Source organism: Phascolarctos cinereus, unplaced genomic scaffold, assembly GCF_003287225.1.
Source record: "Phascolarctos cinereus isolate Bilbo 61053 unplaced genomic scaffold, phaCin_HiC Scaffold_4;HRSCAF=312, whole genome shotgun sequence".
In the NCBI taxonomy this organism is placed as follows: domain Eukaryota; kingdom Metazoa; phylum Chordata; class Mammalia; order Diprotodontia; family Phascolarctidae; genus Phascolarctos; species Phascolarctos cinereus.
Window position 1 is genome coordinate 470,570,859 of NW_027555847.1, and position 16,551 is coordinate 470,587,409.

At 39.8% G+C, this 16,551-nt stretch overlaps 1 protein-coding gene, 1 long non-coding RNA gene and 1 pseudogene across 4 annotated transcripts in view; 2 read left to right on the top strand and 1 right to left on the bottom strand.

Annotated features, from left to right (window-relative positions):
• LOC110219029 (uncharacterized) overlaps window positions 1–2,030 on the bottom strand; it is a 29,049-nt gene extending 27,019 nt beyond the window's left edge. Inside the window, exon 1 of the long non-coding RNA XR_002327491.2 lies at window positions 1,950–2,030. This is a non-coding gene — a long non-coding RNA (uncharacterized LOC110219029). The remainder of the gene's footprint in view (window positions 1–1,949) is intronic.
• Window positions 1,726–16,551, top strand: part of ASPH (aspartate beta-hydroxylase) — a 257,979-nt gene continuing 243,153 nt past the window's right edge. For 2 of the 3 annotated variants that reach the window (XM_078153392.1, XM_078153393.1), the window contains exon 1: window positions 1,732–2,151. In XM_078153392.1, coding sequence (XP_078009518.1) covers window positions 2,010–2,151 — 142 coding nt within the window. In that variant the 5' untranslated portion in view covers window positions 1,732–2,009. Of the gene's footprint in view, window positions 2,152–16,551 lie in introns of all 3 variants that reach the window. The other variant, XM_021002113.2, reaches the window with a different exon arrangement.
• LOC110219030 (serine/threonine/tyrosine-interacting protein pseudogene) lies at window positions 2,550–15,410 on the top strand (annotated as a pseudogene).

Genomic DNA, 16,551 nt, shown 5'->3' on the forward strand with positions numbered 1-16,551 from the left:
CACTTCTGCCTCTTAGAATCCCTATTTTCTTCCCAGCTCAGCTCAAGAGCTATTTCCTTAAAGAGGTTCCCATCACCTCAGGCTGCTAGTACCTTCCTCCAAAAATTACCTTGAATTTATTTTGCATATTTTCAGGGATGTGTATACAGCATATTGTTGCTCCTAATTGAATGGAAGCTTCTGGAGGTCAGGGACTGTTTCATTTTTGTTTTTGTAGCCCTACTATCTAGCACAGTTATACACAGATAGATAAAACATTTATTAAGCATTTACTATATACCAGGCATTGTGCTAAAAGTAGGGAAGGTAGTCCCTGAAGCCAAAGAGCTTACATTTTAATGGGGGAAGTCAACCCATAAACAGGAAGGCAGTGGTGGTGATGGCAGAAGGAAGTTCAACTGATTGGTGTTAATAGGAAGTGGTGTGAAGTCCTGGTTGTACACAAGACAAAATAAAGGATCATTTATGGGGGAGAGGGTAACCAGAGGGAGAGTTCAAGATTGGGGGTTGGAGGAAGGATGAGGATGGTGGTTAAAGCAGAGGCAGCATGGTGAGTAAATGACTAGAAAGTGGTCTTTGTATCTCTAGTGCCCAGCAGTGTCTGGAACACAGTAGGTGCTTAATAAATAGTGGTCAGTTTATTATCTTATCTTCCTACTGGATTTTTATAAAAAGTTTCATAGAGGTAAGGGCTATCATATCTAAACTTTGTATCTCCCTCACCATCTACATGAGGCTTTGCACATCAAACTAATCAAACTTTTGAATGGGTAATTTTGTTTCTTCAAAGTGAGACACTCAAAATTATACAGTTGGGAATGAAAATATGAAAGGCTGAACACACATCAACACATAACTGTGGTTCTAATAAGAAAAGTAGATCTCAAATCCTAGAACTAAGGCAAGGTTTTCAACAGTTATCAGGTGTAGGGAAAGGACCTTGGAATGTATTTACATTTAAAAGCTGAGGCCAAGTATTGTATCTTATCATCACTGTGCTGGAAAGCTATGCATCATAGAAAGCTCTCAGAAATTTAGGGCTATTTAGAAATTCTGGGTAGAACAAAACAATTATGGGCTTCCTTCAGTTCCAGTCTTAAAATGCAATGGTTCCCCAGGGGAAATCTCACAAACTCAGGCTTATTTAAACATTGCAATGCCTCCGACTATAACCCAGACCACATTCTCTCATTAGGGGAAAAAAAAAAAAAAGCAAACACTGCAGAGTCCCTCCTCCTCCCCTCCCCCCGCCCCTCATCGACCCCTCCATATATCCATCAATTCATCCATCCCCGCTGGCAAGAAGCAGAACTATGCTTTTTTAATCATGTGAGTGAAAGAGGCTGAAATAGTGCTTCCAGCACCAATCCCTGTCCGGAGCAGATTGAGGGGCTGCACAAACATCACCTCCGAGGTCAGGCACGTGTCTCCTCCTCTTCCCTCCTTCAGCTCTCCCCTTCCCTTCCAAGCGCTCCGCCTTCCACCCTCACCCCCCCCATTCCTACAGACCCGGCCCTTCAAACGCTCGCGAGAGCCCCATTTGCCACGTTCCAAAAAGCTGGCGAAAAACTGCAGAAGCGCGTGGCAGCAGCACAGCTAGAATTCGGGAGAAGAAAGTCGGTTATGCCCTTCGTGGAGAACTTCCCTTTTGATTGGTTGGAAAGTGCCGTCACTCACCTCCTCTATGTGGGCAGGACCAGGGGCGGGGAATGTGAGGGGGCGGGACAGCTGGGTTCCTGCACGCCGGCGCGCGCACTCCCTGGGACTGAGCCCGAATTTCTCCACGCGAGCGGGTGGGCGCGCGCGCAGTCAGGACGCGGGGAGGGAAGGAAACCCTGTCTGTGGTCGCGGGCGGGGCCAGGTAGCCAAGCAGCCGCAGCACCCGCAGCAGCCGCAGCAGCCGCAGCCCCTTCCCATTCTCTGCCACCTGCCTGCTCCCTGCTCCTTACCTGGTCTGCGCCCAGTAGCTCCTGAAGTTCTACCCCCTGCAACCTCGGGCAGCGCGCGCCATGGCCCCGCGGAAGAACGCGAAAGGCGGCGGCGGCGGCGGCGGCGGCGGCGGCCACAGCAGCAGCAGCCCGGGCAGCAGCAGCAGCGCGGGCGGTGGCAGCGGTAGCAGCAGCAGCAGCAGCAGCCCAGGATCCCGCAGAGGTCAGTGCTTCCCCCGGGAGGGGGCGGGGAGAGCTGCGGGAGGCGGCCTGGATGGGGCTCGCCTCTGGTCCCCCGGCCCCGCCCCTGTCTGCCCGTGCTGGAGGAGGAGCGGGAGGGAGAGGGGGAGGAGGTAGTTCCCACCCCCACCCCTCCAGGTGCGGGCTGCGGCCTCTGATGGCCAAGGGCGCAGGAGTAGCCTTTGGTCTCTTTCTCCTCTTCCTCCTCCTACTTGTCCTCCCCCCTATTACCTTCCCCCCTTTATTCCTGGGACTCCGCTAGACAGTCAGTGATGGCAAACTGGAGACCTAGTGAGAGGGGGAAGGGAGGAACTCTTTTGGGCCAGTGGTGATTCTGCGAGCTTTGCCTCTTGGGTGCGGTGGGGGGGGGAGACCCAAATAATGGAGGGCTGCGGGCGGGTCGCTTCACCTGGGCCTCGGAGTGGGGGCCGCAGGTGCGATGCAGTGTGTCCAGAGTTCCTAGCCAGGATTATAGGAGGTCTAGTTTGTAAGTAGTTGTTTGCTTGTCTGTCTGTCTGTCTGTCTGTCTGTCTGTCTCTCTCTCTCTCTCTCTCCTTCTCTCCCTCTCCCTCCCTCTCTCTCTCTCTCTCTCTCTCTCTCTCTCTCTCTCTCTCTCTCTCTCTCTCTCTCTCTCTCTCACTCTCTCTCACCACCCCCCATTAGATTGTGAACTTCTTAAGGGCAGGGGCTGTTCTTTGCCTTTCTTTGTATCCCGGGCGCTTTAGTTGGAGCTTAATACTTACTGACGTGACTGTACTGGAAGGCGCCATAGAGGCCATCTGATCACCCTCATTTTTCAGATATGGAACCTAGTTATGGATTAGGTTGAGCTGCTAACCAACTTTCTGATCCTATTGCTGCGGCACAGGTGTATCCAAAAATAGGCAGAATTTGGTGACCCAACTTTTCTGGTAAAAGACGGAGGGGGGGGGAATAGATTAAGCCCCTGTCCATCTCTTGCCTCATTTACAGGAAAAGGCTGGGAATTTTGAGAAACTTTGAGGGGTGAGACTGGTATTGATTGAATGAATTAGGAGCTTTTATTGTCTTTTTGTGTTGAAGAAAAGGTAATGTATTAACAGTTTTAGTGATAGTTGAAAATGGACTGAAAGCAGAGGGATTTAGTAAAATTCCTCTTTAAACACCAGTTTTGATGAAAAGCAATCCTTAGAATAAAACAAAAGAACAACGAAATTGTTAATGAGGTATACATTTTTGAAAAAAAAGTGTCTTTAGTTTAACTTAGCTCTCCAAAAACATGTGTTGTATTTTTATTTTAAATATTGCTGAAATGCATTTGGTTTTTTTCTTGGGATTATGAAATGATTTGCAGAAAATGGCATAAAGTAAGGGTCAGCTTTCCACTTTGCCCTCTTTCCTTTTCCCTTTCTGGCTTCCTTTTTCCCTCCCCCCACTTTAGTACACTCCTCTAGTGGAAAGAACAGATGTTTTTAATCTGTTTCTTCTATTTAAGTGGTTCTCAATTTTTTATACTTCCTTTGGATCTTAGGAAGAAAACTGAATGAAAGGAATGACTGAACTAAATGCCTATTGGATGTGTTCCAGCAAATTAAAGTGAACAGTTAACTTTTCTTGACTGATTTATTTTGGGGGGTAGGGGATATTTATGGATTGAACAGTGTAACAATCACTTTTATTGATAAGTATGAATAAATGAGATAAACATGGTGCAACAAAATCCTTGAAGAATTTTAGATACTAAGATTTAGTATTCATCTTAGGAAAGAGATAAATATCAGACTGATTCAGTTAAGATAGGGATAGAATTCCGAATTTGAAGTGAGGATTACCAGGATTTGAGTCCTGCCTCTGACCTTTACTAGCTGTATGTCTATAGGCAAGTAAGTCACTTTTCTAATTCAGTTTCTTCATTTGTTAAATGTAGATAACATTTATCATGCCACCTAACAGTATTGAGATTTAAATGACAATTATGTGAAGTGCTTTGAAAACTACATATTGTCATATTAGACAAAATAGTAAAAAAAAGTTTTGCCTGGTTTAAAAAAAATGTATAAATCACTATCCAGTTAATTGGGTACCTATTTTGGGAGATTGGAATCTGTTGTTACATTAGACATCAGATGGACAAATATAAGGATGAAGTTTTTTTACCTTATATATTTAGCAATTGTTAGCATTCAGCATTCTAGGTGTCCAGTTTAGCAGTAAGCTTCAATAGGGAAGAAAATGTTTCTACACACAATGTTTAGTGGCTTTTGCAAATATGATGAAGCTAAAAATTTTAGTAGACCCAACAGGATTTCAAGGGATATTAAAACCTTAAATGAATGTATTCTTTACATTTTTCTGGCATTTTGGAATGTCACTTAGTCTTTATTAATATTTGATTACATATACTATTAAAGACATTTTATGAACCAGAAGATAGAGTTCCATTGTAACAGAATCATGGGGATATTTTTAAAGGAAGTATAATCATGGCAGCTAGGTGGCACAGTGGATAGAGTGTAGGACCTGAAGTCAGGAAGACTCCTTGAATTCAAATTTGGCCTCAGACATTTACTAGCTGTGTGATACTTGGCAAGTCACTTAACCTCTTTTACCTCAGTTTCCTCATCTATAAAATGAGCTGGAGATGGAAATGACAAATTGCTCCAGTATCTTTGCCAAGCAGACCCTAAATGGGGTCATGAAGAGTCAGACTTGACTGAACAACAAAAAATCATGACCAGAACTTGTATGTTGCTATAGATATACCTCACTTTACACAAAAGATGTGTTCATCATAGAAGTGTCATGGTGCATTGTACGAAGCACTGGATTTGCAATTAAAAGACCTCGGTTGAAATTCTAGCTCCGCCACTTATTCCAAATGTGACTTTTGGCAAATCATTTAATTGCTTTGGGCCTCAGTTTTATCATCTTAAAATGAGACATTGTGGACTTCAAGGCATCGAAAGTCTTGTAGTTCAAGATCTATGATTTATATGTGGCACTGGCCTCCTTGCTGTTCTTTGTACAAGACACTCCATCTCTTGACTGCATTTTATTAGCTGTCTGCAACGCCTGAAATTTCTCCCACCTCTTTTCTGCCTCCTGGCTTCCTTCAAATCTCAGCTAAAACCCTACCTTTTATATTAGAACCTTTCCTGGTTTCTTTTAATTCTAGAAGATTGTTTGTACATAGTTATTTAAATGTTGTCTCTCCCATTGGAATATGAGTTCTTTGAAGACAGGTTGTTTTTGCCTTTCTTTGTATTTCCAGTGCTTACCATAGTTAGTGCTTAAAAAATACTTGTTGACCTGACTCAAGGTCATGATTAAGTGCTGAAAGGTATCTTCTATCACCTAATCTTAAGCTCCTTATTTTAAAGATGAAGAATCTGAGGCCCAGAGAACTTGTGGTTGTCGAATCATGACACAAGTTATTGGTAATTGAGCTGGGATTTTAACATGAGTCTTCTGATGCCAAATCTATTGCTTTTTCTACTATGCTATATTGTATGTTTAGTTTTTGAAACTGCATTACATTCTTCCATTTGTATAATTCTCCAGTTTCTTTAATTTCAAGCCTCACAGGCATTTGTTTCATAACATTGCTTTGTTTTGCCATGTTTCCCAATATTGTTAATATAACATTAACCAATTCTGCCATAACATTCAAAACCTCTATATTGTCATTTTGGCCAACATTCATTTTTTAATGTCTTTACCATGGGAATGAGTCTCCCCTCTCCCTATAATATTATTTTGCCTAATAGATCATGTTTTAAGGAACTAATTTAAAATGTTCTGTGCGATCTAAGACCTAACTCTCTCCCACCCCTTTCTCCATTTCTACCTAAGGGAAGAGAGAAGAAGCATTTATTGAGTGCCCACTATGTGCCAGGCATAGTGTTCAATACTTTACAGATATATCGTCTCATTTGATTCTCATAATAACTTGAGAAAACTAGAGGCAAATTGCAATTAAGTGACTTGCTGAGGCTCACACAGCTAATAAATGATGAGATCAGATTTGAACTTAGATCTTTCTGACTCCAGGCCCTGCTTTCTATCCATTGTGTCGCAAACTGCTTCTTGTGGCCTAGGGCTGATTGATCTTGAGAAACCTGATCCCAAAGGGTCAGTTTCTCTCTTTGACTTGTTTACTCTCACTTGGACTTAATCCAGGAAAATCACCAAAATAAAGCTTAGGTATAGTTTATGTCTGTTTTCTACGTGTGGTAACAGAATCTCTAACTCCTACACAGGCTTTCTGAAAACTGTGGGTTTTAAGAATGAAACAACTTTTGGTCCCTGTTCCCCCCACCCCGAAAATGCATAGGAACACACATAAAACACTTGGTTGGACCCTTCTGCTTCTTTTAGAAGGGAGCTGAACTTGAGGTTGCTTTAAAAGCAAAACCCCATGAATTCTGATTAATATCTTTCCCACTGTGCCCTCCTATACAGTCTTCTCAAGACTGTTGCCATGCAGTTGTTTAGACTCCTAGAGGATAAACTTATTTTGGGCATTATTGAGCAAACAGATCCCTTCCTTCCTTGTTGAAGTAACTCACTGGTTTTGCTCTCCATGTGTGACATTGTGCAGAAATTATAGATAGATTGATTGATTTTCCTTTCTCCGAGGAGAACAAGATGCTGTAAAATCCCCAGGGAGTTATGGTTCAGCAACATTGCCCATGATCTCCTGTCTCAGGTCTTGTGCAAGGATTCATCTATTACAGCCCGTATTTTGCTATACCTGCTAAGGCTGGTTGCACTCCTAAAGGAGGTGCCAGGTGAAAGGTGGAAAAGCCTGAGCTGGGTCTCACAGCCTAGATGGCTGGTCCTCAGCCAATCAGCAGGAAGCAGCTCTAGGCTCTGAAATCCTTTATGATGTTATGAGTGTGCATGCTAATGTTCCATGAATAGATTCTCTTCAGTTGCCTCTGACCAAATGTTCTTACCTAATAATCTTAGCAGTTTGATTAGGGGAACTTTTTTTTAATTCAATTTTATTCCAATTTTAGTTCCAATCCCCCCCCCAAGAAAAACAAAGCCCATTACAAATATGTATAGTCATGCAAAATAAATTTTATTAGGATAACTTCTTAAATTGGTGAGTCTTTTGATTATTCCATGGTACATTTGACAACTGAAGATGAGCTATGTAGAATACCTGCTGTGTGTGGGACTAGGCCACTAGGAGAGTAAATACAAAAGAAACTGATATTTCTTAACTGTCAAAGAGTTCACCTAATTATTGTTAGTAAATTAGTCATTAGGTATTTAGAATTTCTGTAAATGAGTTTTATTTATTTATGTTTCATAATGAGTTGTCTTTTTTTTTTAAAGGATATATCTGCATAGATATATAAAGAGAAGTAGTTTGATATAGTGGAAAGACCATTGGACATATGGAAGGCCTAGGTACTAGTCTTAGTTCTACTACTTACTAGCTGTATGATCTTGGGCAAGTCACTTAATTTCTTTAGGCCTCAGTTTATTTATTAAAAATAAACATGGGAATAGCCTTGTTTTGTACCCACCTCACATGACTGAATGAAAACTAAGTGTCTCTTGTGTGTTACATAATAGGGATACAAACTAGAGACACTGCACTTAAAAAGCTTACATTTTAGTGGGGAGATACAATATATACAGCAAGGTGCTAAGTGCTTTACAAATATGTCATTTGAGTCTCACATTAACCCTGGGAGGTAGGCATTATTATTATCCCTATTTTGTAGTTGAGGAAACTTAGGCACGCAGAGCTTAAGTGCTTTGCTTAGGATCCCACAGCTAGTAAATGTCCCAGATTGGATTTTGAACTCAGATCTGCCTGATGCCAGATCCATCAAACTACCTACTGTGCCACCTATCTAGGAAATGTTGCTGATGTGTGATAGGAGGGCAGATGTGGAAGGCCTGGTTTTCCGATGGATAGATGAATGACATATGAAGCATGTCTGGGGTAGCTAGATAGAGTTTGTTGAGTTTGCAATCATCCTCCAATCAGGACAAGTCAGCTCCAAGACAGTTCCTAAACTGAGTGGATTAACTTGGTTTTGGGAATGGGAGAAAAGGGAATTCTGGTCTGAAAGTTTGCTACATAGCATTGCTCTTCAGGTGCAGGGAAGAGTACAGCCGTAGGTCAGAAGGCAAGGTGCCTAGCTAGGCTCTGGTTTCCTGGAGGATGGCTGGATGGAATGTGAAGATCAAATGATTCAGAAATCATAAAGCACAATTTGTGTGTACCTTATAAAATATTGTTTTCCATTAACTGCTGTTTTTAGCTGATAGTTGGAATAAGATTATTGATCGTAGATGGGGTTGTTTAGGACCTTTACTTTTTAAGGTTCTCTCCTGTGTATCATTTAATACATAAGACATTTACTCAAAACTTTAGAAACCCACACTGCTGTTCCTGGTGCTTGTGTGATTTTTAGAATTCAGGACTGAGGGCTAATGAATAACTACGTGTCAAAATTAGATACTCAAGTAATAGACTTTCTAGGAGTGTTTATTTGGAAGACTAAACTAACAGGTGGGGCAGCTAGGTAGCACAATGTATAGAGTGCTGGGCTTAGAGTCAGGAAGATTAATCTTCCCGAGTTCAAATCCAGCCTCAGACACTTTCTAGCTGTGTGACCCTGGGCAAGTCACTTAACCCTGTTTGCCTCAGTTTCCTCATCTGTAAAATAAACTGGAGAAGGAAATGGCAAACCACCACTAACTTTGTCAAGAAAACCCCAAATGTGGTCATGAAGAGTTGGACACAACACAACTAAATGACTAAACAACAGAGGCAGTGTGGTAAAGTAGAGAAGCCCTAGATTTGTTATCAGAGCATTTGGATTCAAGTACCAGCTCTTTCACTCCCTTATATCTGTGGCCTTGGGCAAGTTTCTTAACCTTTCTCTACCTCCGCTTAGTCATCTATAAAATGAGGAAATTGAACTTAAATGACTTTCAAGCTATAAATCTATAATCTGTAATTTAAACAAATAACATTCTTATGTTTTCATCAAAATTAATGACAAGTTTCTTTCCATTTCTTTAGTTCTGCCCTCATCTAATTTAACTTTATATTTATAGATGATTTTCTGTATTTCTGGCTAGTCCTTTTCAAAACTCTTCATCAAATGAATGGACTAAAAGAAGCTCACAAATTTTTCTGCTACAAGGAATTGGACTGTCATGTCGCATTTAGCACAGGTGAAAGTAGGTCTAACTAACTCTGGTGGTGCTTAGTAACGTCAGGATTGTGGAATAATCTAATCCAAAAAATACAGAGTTACAGATTTAGAGCTGGATGAGAAATTGGAGGCTATTGGGTCTCATTCTTTATTTTACAGATTTGGAAACTGAAGGACAGAGAAGTTAAATCATTGCCCAGAGTCACACAACTAGCAAATGTCTTAAAGATTCAAACTCATATCTTCCTGATGCCAAGTCTGGGACTAAATCCACTATTCCATTAAACTACTTAATAGATGGCAAATAGAAGTATTCTGACACTCAGGGTATACTTGATCCTATCTTAAGATGACTAAGCATCCTATGTTGGTCTGGAGAAGCAGATCTAAGATGCTGTTCTATTATTCTTCCTGTGTGGTTTCAACTTCTTTCTGAAAGTTCTGGTTGTTAGAAAATGAATGTAATTTTCAGATAGATTATTTTGTTTCTTTTTGAACTGAGTTACCTAGTAAAGCAATTAAGGTAGTGGCAAAGATGAATTAGCTATTTTTTAAAGCTGATATCATAGGGTTAGTCCCAGCTACCTGGTTTTTTATATCATAAATGTATCTTTTTATTCCAATCTCAGTCCAGTTTTGTAGGCCTCAATTTTGTGCTGCCTACTGATTTGCACATTTGTTTCTTTGATGTCTGGAATTTGTTTGGTATTTGGAACATTATATTGTTTTATAGCAGCATACTTCTTAAAGTCTTTTCAGGTTTTTGCAATATAGGGGGGTTGTGATGGAAAGAGAGAAGGTACCGATGACTACACGTGAAAATGTACAGTGGAGAATAAAGTAGTACTTAGGTTTAGGCTTTTTTTGGGGGGGAGAGAAAATATAAAGAGAAGGAATTGTTTAGATAAAAATAGTGGATTTTTAAGTTCCTAGAGGACAGGACCATTCATTTTTATACCCACTCCACACCTCACTATGTTTAGCAGTATATTGTGTACAGATTGATTCATTTAATATGAATCAATAAGACAAGGGGCTGTGGAAATATAGCATGATTCCTTTGAAATTGGGTCCAAATGGCTGGTGGGAAAGCTTCACTCTTACTCCTGAGGTGATCTAGAAAACCTGAGCTAACTCTCCTGCTATGAGTAAGTAGTTCTTAGAGACTTAATAAGAGTCCCTGGGTTGCTATGAAAATCTATTTAATGGACGGAATCCATGGAAAAGGAGATAGATGTTGTAGTTCTAACCCAAGCATTTAATCAAGTCTATGATGTTTTTCTGGTGAAAGTGATGAAGAGATACTTTGATGATTTAATGACTCCTTGAATGATTGGATCCAAATTCAGTTTGATGTCAGCTTTGAGAGAGATCTTTAAAAGAGCTTCCCAGAGATTTGTGCTTTGGACTTTAGTTATTTATCATTTTTATCAGTTGAATATGAGCTTAGGTGACATGCTTTTCAAGTTTTGCAGATGATGCAAAAGTGGGAAGCTATTTTCTTCTATCTCTTTTACTGTTAACAGCCAAACTGCATGAAAAAGCTATATACATTTATTGCCTGAAATTCCTCTTCTCACTTCTTAACTCTTTGCAGTTTGGTTCCTGACTTCATCACTCAACTGAAACTATTCTCTCCAAAGTTAAGAAACACTCCCTTTCCCCATGAAATGCTCTCTTAATTGCCATATTCAGTCCTCATCTTTCTTGATCTTTCTCTGCAGCATTTGGTACTATTAACCATTCTTTCCTCCTGAGTACTCTTTTCTCTGGGTTTTTTGTGACATTGTACTTTCCTGGTTCTCTTCCTATCAGTCTTGCTGCTCCTTCTTAGTGCTCTTTGTAAGCTACTCATCTGTGTTCCATCCCCTTGTGTATCAGGGCTCTCTTTTGGGCCTTCTTTTCCCTCTGTGCCACCTTCTACTGTCATGGATTCAGATATCCTCTCTCTGCGAGTGGTTTTCAGATTGATTGATTTATGTATCCTTAATCTTAATTTTGGGTTGCATTAGGAGGGTCATTCATACCTTCTAGGAAAAGGGAAGTGACAATTCCTTTGGTCACACTTCACTTATTGTATATTGTGTTTGGTTGTGGATCCTACAATTTAAGAACACAGAGTGTCCTGAGGAGGGAAACAAGTGTGGTGAAGGGATTTGAATTCATGACATTTGAGAATAGGTTGAAGGAACTGGGTATATTTAACCTGGAGAAAAGATAACTAGAAGGTAGGGTAAGAAATGATAGCTGAGTTCAAGGATGGGAAAGGCTTCCATATGGAGAAGAAATTGCACTTATTCTTTTTAGCCCAACAAGTCAGAACCTGAAGCAATAGGTAGAAGTTGTGAGATGCCATTTTAAGGTTTAAGGTTCTTCCCAGCAGGACTGTCCAAAAGTTTAATGACCTGCCTTCAGAAGTGGTGGAATCCCTCTGGGGAAGTCTTCAGGAAGAAGCTGGACAACCATTCCTTTCTGGTGGTGGTTGGACTATATGGGTACTACAGGCCCTGCCAACTCCAAAGTACTGTGTTTCTGTGCCTAGATGGGTAATTTGCAGTTTGTGTGGGCTTCCCATACTTATTGCAAAGGATCCCTGCAAATCCTTAAACAAAAAAATGTGCCTTCTATATTTTGGGACCAAAGTAAGAGGGTCCTGAACAACCTTTCCCATCAGACCACACATGAATATGGCAAGTATAATAAGTAAATATTTATATGTGGGGAAAGCATCCTCTACAAATTCTTATAGTTAGGGATATACAATCCTAAAAGTTTGGAGACCACTGACTTAGAGGATAGAATACAAACTTCTTAGTCTGGCGTTAAAACCTTCCATGACTTGGCATGTAACTGCCTTTCCTGTCTTCTTTCACAAACCCTGCATTCTGCAAAGTGAACTACTAGCTTTTCCCTGAAAATGCCTGGAATGTGTTCCTTCAGCATTTCCACATTTCACAATCCTTGCCTGAAATCAGGGCTTATCAAGTCAGGTGCCAGTGAAACTTTCTCTGATACCCTCCTCAGTTGTCTTTATATTCTACTTATTTGTGTACTTTTTATTTTTGCTTGTGAGGGACTGTTTCATTTGCATCTCTGTATCCCAATGTCTAACACAATACTTTGCACATAGTGGGGCTTGATAAATATTTGTTGAAGTATATTGTAAACTTCTTAAGGACAAGGATAACGCTGCCGTGGCATTCATTTGTTCATCACTACGATTGTACTCCTTTAAAACAACGACATAAAAACTCTTCCTTGGCTTCTATGATACATTTTCTTGATTCTTCTCCTACTTCTTTAATTGTTCTTCTATTCTCATATGTAAATTCAAGGCAACAAGATGGAGAGAATGTTGGATTTGACATCTGAAGATCTGAGTTTTCATTCTGGCTCTGCCACTTATATATCCTGTAACCTTGGGCATTTCACTCAACTTCAGTTTTCTCAGCTGTAAAAGGAGATTATATTAGATGACCATTAAGGTTCCTTTGACCTCCCAATATGTAACCTTGTGGGCCTTCGCCTCACCTGCGGGCATTCCTATAAAAACTTAGTAACATCCCCAGCACTGCTCAAAGATCTCTAAGGAAGGGAAGCTCCTCATCTCTAGAAGCTGGAGTGGAAAGCTAAGTTTTTCCTAATATCAAGCTTGAATTGGCCTTTTTGAAGCTTTCGCCTATTGCTCCTAGTTCTGCCTTCTGTGGCTAAACAGAACAAGTCTAATCCCTTTTCCACTTGGCAATCCTTCAAATCCTTTAAAAACAATGATCGTGTCTCTCCCTCTTCTCCTTCCGTCTTGAATCATCTTTTCTCTAAGCGTATCCATTTTGTTTAGCTAGCCTTCATGTGCCATGAACTCTAGTCCTTTCACCATATTAGTTCCTTTCTTTTATTTGATTTCTGAGTCCTTCTTAAATTAAGTTATGCAACCTGGAACTGAGCCCAGCACTCCAGGTGAGATCTGACAAAGGTTATTGACAAACAGGATTATCACTAAATTCTTGTGCATTAGTTGCCACATCACATTGCTAACTCATATTGAACTTGAAATCCATTAAAACCCCCAGATTTGCTGTCCCTTACCCTCACCTTTACTCATGTTTACCCTTACTTGTATTTGTAGAGCTGTTTTTTTTTTGTACCCAGATATATTTATTCCTGTTTAATTTCATTCCCCCATTAAATTCAGACCAATGTTTCAGTCTCTCGAGATCCTGACTCTGTCATCCATTCTCTTAGCGAACTATTCCAGCTTTGTGTCATCAGCAAATTTGTTGACCATCTATGCTTTTATGCAAGTCAGTGATAAAAATGTGCAAAAGCCCAGGGCCAAGTACAAATCTGGAATATTCCACTGGAAAACTGCCATTTTAGCATAATGATTAACAACTACTTTTTGAATCTGACCATCCATTTATTTCTGAATCCATATTGTCTAATCTGTATCTCTTTATTATTTCCATGAGAATTGAACAAAAAAAGAAATGAAAAAAGGAATAAGCTAAAATTGAAATATTCTGCAAATAATATGGTATATTTTTTAGTGAATGTGATTTAATTTTTCATTATTTTCATTGTTTTTTAAAATCTTAGTTTAACATGTGCTACAAGAATTTGAATCTAGTTCTAAGTTCAGTTTATTTAGAACTTTAATTTTTAATAATTGTCGTCCCTGAAAAAAGATACATAAATCCAGATAGAAGAAATGTATTGTTGACTGCACTTTCTAAGTCATGATACTTATTTTTTTTTCAGTCCTGTTCACTAATTCTGTAAAGATTTTTGTTGAAATTTGGCTTGTAAACTTCTTCCTCGATGTCAGTTGTTTCTGAAAACTAACCAGAATGTGTACCTTTTTAATATTTTTAACATATGGGTTAAAAATGTACTGAAACTCTTTAAAATATTTTTAGAAAAATCTGTTCCTAAATTTGAGTGCCGATATGAGAACTTTTATAGATTACACAAATAGATTATTTTCAGCAAAAGAGAAATGAGAGAAGTTCCCAGGAGTAGAGAGAGTGATCAACAGTGTCAAATGTTGCAGAGATGTCAAGAAGGATAAAGATTGAAAAAAGGCCAAGGCATATTAGAGTTCCTGAAAAGTACAAAAGCAGTGTCACTGGTGGAAAATGGGAATAAGACTGTACTGAGTCTTCTCTTTCAGTAGAGGACCTGGTGCCCAAGATCCTGACTTCCAGGCATAGGATCCAATCAGAGGGCAGAGAGTACTGATGAGATGTGAGCATCAGGCAGATTCATGTGTCAGTAGTCAAGCCACTATCTGGCTCACAAGCCCTCTATTGCTGGGGCTGCCAGTGCCATAACCTTGAGGACTCTTGTTTGCTTAAATAGTGCTTTGCACTAAATCAACCATCTAGCCAACCCACTTACCCACTGGCTGAGACAGTAGAAAACATGAAGCTGAAACTCTCTTCCCTCTCATAGTGCAAAGAAGACATTGTGCACTGGACCTGTCCCACTAAATGAGATGCTGGGAATCTTACCTGGATTATTTTTGAGCCCATATTCTTTTGCTATGAAAAGCAACCTACTTGTACTACAGAAATGTGAAATAATGCATGTAATATGCATAAGACAAAATAATGAAACAAGTTTTGCTAAACCAAACTTAGAACAAGTTTTTAGGTATTTAATATTGACTATTGCAAATAATCTAGTTGGAAATGTTTTTTCCCTGTAGCTAAAGAATTTGGCAAAGTTTACAAATAGAAAATGAAAAGTTTTTTTTTTAATGGAAATGCAGCAATTTCCATTCTGCTTTAGTTATTGCGTATATTATGGAAACATTTGGAGGAAAGTAAAGGCAGACATTTGTCCAAGGTACATGTTTAAGAAATAAGGTTCTCTGTTAATCCTGTAGCTGGATTTGATTATCTTCATGAATATAGAGACATTTAGCCAGAGAAATTAACAAACAGATGATGTCACTATTGCAGTTGGAAAGATCATTATCTGGTCAGGTTGAAAGGCCTGCAGCTTGAAACAAACAAATGAAGAGGAAGAAAAATTTGGAAATGTGCAAGTGACAGTTTTACAGAATGGATGATGGTACCTTTAACATTAGACTTCCAATTACTGTATGTGATAGGGAAAATATATTAATAATGCAAAATGATAAAAGCAAACAAGTAGTTTCTTTTCAATTACAGCTTGCTGGGCAACATTTTAAAACGATGATGGACTTCTTAAATACATAGCACTGATTGTTTTATTTTTTAGCATTTATAAAAAGTCATTATAAACCAAAATTTTTGGACTTTCAAAGAAAAACTATTGTAATAATGTTCTTTTATTTTTGAAATTGTTTGCCAGGACCCTCTTCTCTCCTCTGATATTGCTAACCCCCTGGTGCAAGCCCTTGTCTCCTCACACCCAAGCTATTGCAGTAGCCTACTGGTAGGTCTACCTGCCACAACTCCCTTCTCATTCCATTACATCCTCATTTAGCTGCTTAAGTGATTTTTACTGAAGTACAGGTCTGACAACGTAAACTCCCCTGCTCAGTAAACTCCATTGGTTCCCTGTCACTTTAATTATCAAATATAAAATCCTCTGGCATTCAAAGCCTTGAGCAACCCCCCTTATTCCCCAGTCTTCAGTACTCTCCTCTACCCTCCCCCCCATGTACCCTTCAATCCAGTAATACTGACATCTTGCTGTTCCATGAAGACCCTCCATCTCTAGGCTCTGGGCATTTTCATTGGCCTGGAATGCCCTTCCTTCTCATTTCTGTCTTCTGTTTTTTTTTTTTCAAGTTCCTGTTGAAGTTGCATCTTCTTTGAGAAATCTTTCCCAGTCTTTGGAATTCAAGGGCCTTCCTTCTGTTGATTATTTACAATTCTTATATATGGCTTGTACATAGTCTTTTGCATGTTGTTCCTCCCTCCCCCATTAGATTGAAAGCAAAGATTGTTTGAAAATAAATACATGTGGTCAGAAGTTCACAATTAGACAGTTTATCACTTAAAAGCATGCAAGCATGCAGCTTCCTTGTCCTATAGTTTATGGGAGCATGACGATGCTTCAGCTGAACAGATCATTATATACTTAGATCTACAGCCCAGTTCTCTGGGTTTCTGCCCCTGTGTCTAATTGATGTTGTTGGGCAAATTCCCAGGGACTGAATGGGAGGGAGACCTCAGGGACAATTAGTCAGCCAGTGGTCTGGATTATGACCTTCCCTTATG